This window comes from Tupaia chinensis, unplaced genomic scaffold (genome assembly GCF_000334495.1).
Source record: "Tupaia chinensis unplaced genomic scaffold, TupChi_1.0 Scaffold000290_1, whole genome shotgun sequence".
NCBI lineage: Eukaryota > Metazoa > Chordata > Mammalia > Scandentia > Tupaiidae > Tupaia > Tupaia belangeri.
Window position 1 is genome coordinate 698733 of NW_006159775.1, and position 3943 is coordinate 702675.

Genomic DNA, 3943 nt, shown 5'->3' on the forward strand with positions numbered 1-3943 from the left:
GCATACCGTATACCTCCCATGGGGTGGTGGGTCACGCCATAATACTTCTTCATCATTTCTTCATTCTATCAGGATTTGGAGCGCGCGCGCGCACACACACACACACACACACACACAGCATGTTTTTCAAGCAGACCAGGGCCAGGATTAAAACATGGTCAACTGTGTCGAATCCAGCTGCCTACATACAACACTTGACCACTGCACCATGTGGCAAGTCCTCAAGGTCATTTTTAACTGTCAGTGAAATGAGAAATGTGGCCTCACACATATATACAGCTTATGTGTTCCCTTAGAAAATTGTTCCTAGGAGACATGAAAGGTCTCACTGTTGATCAGGTCGTTTTAGTTAAGACAAAACAAAACCATCATCACCATTTAGCAGCCTGGGCTAACAAAGACTACATAACGGACCTGCTCTTTCATCATCCTACTCAGAGCAAGACTATGCCTAACCAGTATCCAGTGAGCGGTGTCTTCTTCCATAACCCTTCTGACTGTAAACCATCAGCTGTGGTCCTGGATTCCCTGGACTCACCTAGCTGAGCGCAATAATCCAGGAAATCCATTTTGGCTCTTGCCAGTTGCATTCTAGTTTTATGCTCTGTTGGGTTAGAATCCTCCTGTTAATGTGACCAACTTCCAGGTGACGGTGGCAGGTGGCTTGAAGTGTTGCCACAGGGCCCTTTCCCATGGCCACTGCCTGACCCTTGAGAGCCCCTCTTCTTATCTTCTATGACCACCCTCTGAAGAGGGTAGTATATAATGAAATAAACCAAAGAGGAGAAAATGAAAAGGTCCAGAAAATTAGGCAAATCTGGTCAGGAAGAAAGAACCAAGATTCTTAATCTGGAAGACAGAGGCAAGTGTAGCTCCAACAATCTGTAAGCATAAACAGAGTTCTAAGTGTGTGTGCATATGTTACATAACAAGAAAATGGTGTGCAGCTTTCATCAGATTTCAAAAGGTTTAGGACCCAAAAAAAGATAACTGCCAACTTAAAAATGAAGCTCGATTCAATTAAGAAGGTAAAGAAAGGTGATGTATTTACATGATAGGTATTTTAAGATACCAATGATCATAAGCATGTGGTGACTGAGTTCATCACAGGGCACGTCTGTTAACCCTGTGTATCTTCACAGTGTGATCTTCACCACAACTTGCAAAGTGTAACCACTCAGCATCTTCTCCTTCATTCTTTTCAGTTTCTCCATTGCAATTCTTCCAGCATAACTTTTTGATAGCAAGTGTATGACTCTGGCTAAAGAATAGAGAAATCATGAAATTATGACTACAAAATATTTTACTGGATGTTCACTTGCACTGTAATTTTATTAGTATGCTCTTACTACAATGTTGTAAACAGGAACTGAAATCAAAACCTGAAAATTAAAATATACAGGTTCTTAAATGCCATGACTAATATTAGACCAATTTACTTTTTAAAAATTCTGCCAGAAGGTGCATTTACTTGCTGAAGAGAGAGAGAGAAGGTACCCCCTCTGGGAATGGTTACACTCTCTCTCCCACCTTTGGAATTCTGGATACACATGCGTTCATGGTGTGCTACTTAAGCCGCCAGGTCCAGGACTGAAGTGGAGCAGTCAGCCATGTGAGATCCAGCCAGCTGGTCTAGAAATGTTATTTTAACCTTTAAAATAACTTATTCTACTTACTTAAAACTGTCAGACTAAATATCTTACTGCCAATGACACCACTAAAAAAAAGCAATAGACAATTTCTGTCAAATGCTTTAATAATCAGTGGCATTCATGAACTGGCTAGTGAAGTCAGTCTTTCAGATAACATTATTAAATGTATTTCTTTTTTGAAGAATTTTAGCTTTATAATGTATTCTGTATTATTTTATTCTTTTGACATCCTGTGAGATGTAGGAACTTTTAGTCACAGTTTTACTACTAAGTAAAGAAAGACAATAAAAGATTTAGTGGAAGGGACCAGCAGATGGTATAATGGTTACGTCACTAGATTCCCACATGACCAACTACAGTTTATGTCCCAGACCCGGCAGCTTGAAGCTCACACTTGGCACAAGTGTGAGGAGAGAACAGAGAGGAGACTGAAGTGTGGCCATCCCCCACTGGGAGTGACTTCTCACTTTCTCTCTCTCCATTTTTCTCTGTCTCTCCAGTGAGTACATGCACCCTATAGCAAAAATCTCTCAAAGAAAAACCATAAATGTTTCAGAGTAGTGACTTCACTTAAACAAACATATATAGTACTGAGAGACTTCAAAAAGCTCATGGAAGAAAACAGTCAAATTTAAGTTTACTTTGGTTTACACCATCTTGAAATTTATGGGTAGTTGGTTCATTTTTTTTATATATAACGCATATTCCCCATTAATTTTTTGAAGACCCTTTATATACTGTTTTCCAGGGGAGTTCTCTAGCTATATAAGCTCGGAGATGGTATATGCGTTGTTGTTGTTAGTGGTGGTAATGCCCTTCAAATCTTTTTAGATCACATTTAGAAGACAGGGGAAACTGGGGAGAAAACCCAAAAGACAATATGTTTGTTTACAATTATCTTTGTATCTCATCAAATAGCAAAAACCTTAATTTGAAAGATACTTAAAATTTGGTAGGTGAAATATTAGGACCCTAAATAACATAATGCATTAAGTCAGGAAGTCATTCCATCTCAAAAATCCTAAGTCACTATAATGATGAAAACAAATTTTAAAAAGGAAAAACTCAAATCCTATACATGTCCCCTTCTGTGCTTGTCATGAGCTTCTTGCTAGGGCCAGGGAAGCAAGTACGCCAGGGTGCAGTTAGAATGACACTGCCCACAAGCAAGATAAGAAGGGAAGAAAGGAGGGCTGCCGGAAAGAGAAAAAATTTCAAATGCCTAGAATATGGAATTTCGTTGGATTTCTTCCTTCTTCAGCAACTTAACAGCATGAATTATTGGGTCATCGGGAAAGTCATTTCACATTTTTGCACAAAAAAAATAAATCATGGCACCCAGGCAGGAGAGGCCAGGCCTTCAGAAGAAGATTCCTCATGGCTCCTGTGAACTAGAATCTGCTGTACCAGAAATCACATCAGAACGGCCAAGAGATTCTAGATCACCTCTGTCTGCTTGCTCCTGAACATTCAGACTGAACTTCAAGAATTTGAAAGAAACACACCATCCATCAGATGACAAGAAATCACCACTGGATCACAATATGGGAAAGCAATAAAATACCTCTCCTACAAGGGAAAAGAATAACTCTTCTTTATCCACAAGCAGTTCAGTGAAAATCATGGAAATGTCCGATAAGGAATTTAGAGCATTCATAATGCCGAAGCTAACAGAGATGGAAGAGAAGAGAGACAATGAACTACTAAAGAGAAAGGAGAAAGAAGTTGATGAGTTCCAGGAGATGAGTAAATTCTTTCAAGATCTAAAAGAGGAATTACACACTTTACAAAAGACTCAAACGGAACTGTTAGAGGAGAAGTCTATAATACAGGAAGTCAAAATCTCTCTTGAAAGTATTAAAAGCAGATCATTCAGAAAATAGAATTTCAGACATAGAAGAGAAAATGGCTGGCCTAGAAAAATCCACCACAAAGACTGAGAAAATGGCCCCAAAATTTGAGAATAATATAGAGAAGTACTAGATACCATCAAACGTCCAAACATCTGGATAATTGGCATTCCAGAAGGTGGAGAGGCCCATAAGGGCATTGATAATCTATTCCATGAAATCCTATGAGAAAACTTTCCAAACCTAGAGAGGCATTTGAAGATCCAATTCCAAGAAATACAAAGGACCTCAAATAGAATCAACCCAAGATTTTCTCCAAGACATATTATAGCCAGGTTGACCAAAACCACAGACAAAGACAAGATACTAAGACTGGCAAGAGAAAAACATCAAGTTACCTACAAAGGACATCCCATCAGGCTAACAGCAGATCTCTCATCG

The 3943-nt window shown here is 39.1% G+C and overlaps 1 protein-coding gene across 1 annotated transcript in view; it reads right to left on the reverse strand.

Annotated features, from left to right (window-relative positions):
• Positions 1–998: 998 nt before the first annotated feature.
• Positions 999–3943, reverse strand: part of ELP2 (elongator acetyltransferase complex subunit 2) — a 47027-nt gene continuing 44082 nt past the window's right edge. The window contains exon 22 of the mRNA XM_006150518.3: positions 999–1261. Coding sequence (XP_006150580.1) covers positions 1105–1261 — 157 coding nt within the window. The 3' untranslated portion in view covers positions 999–1104. The remainder of the gene's footprint in view (positions 1262–3943) is intronic.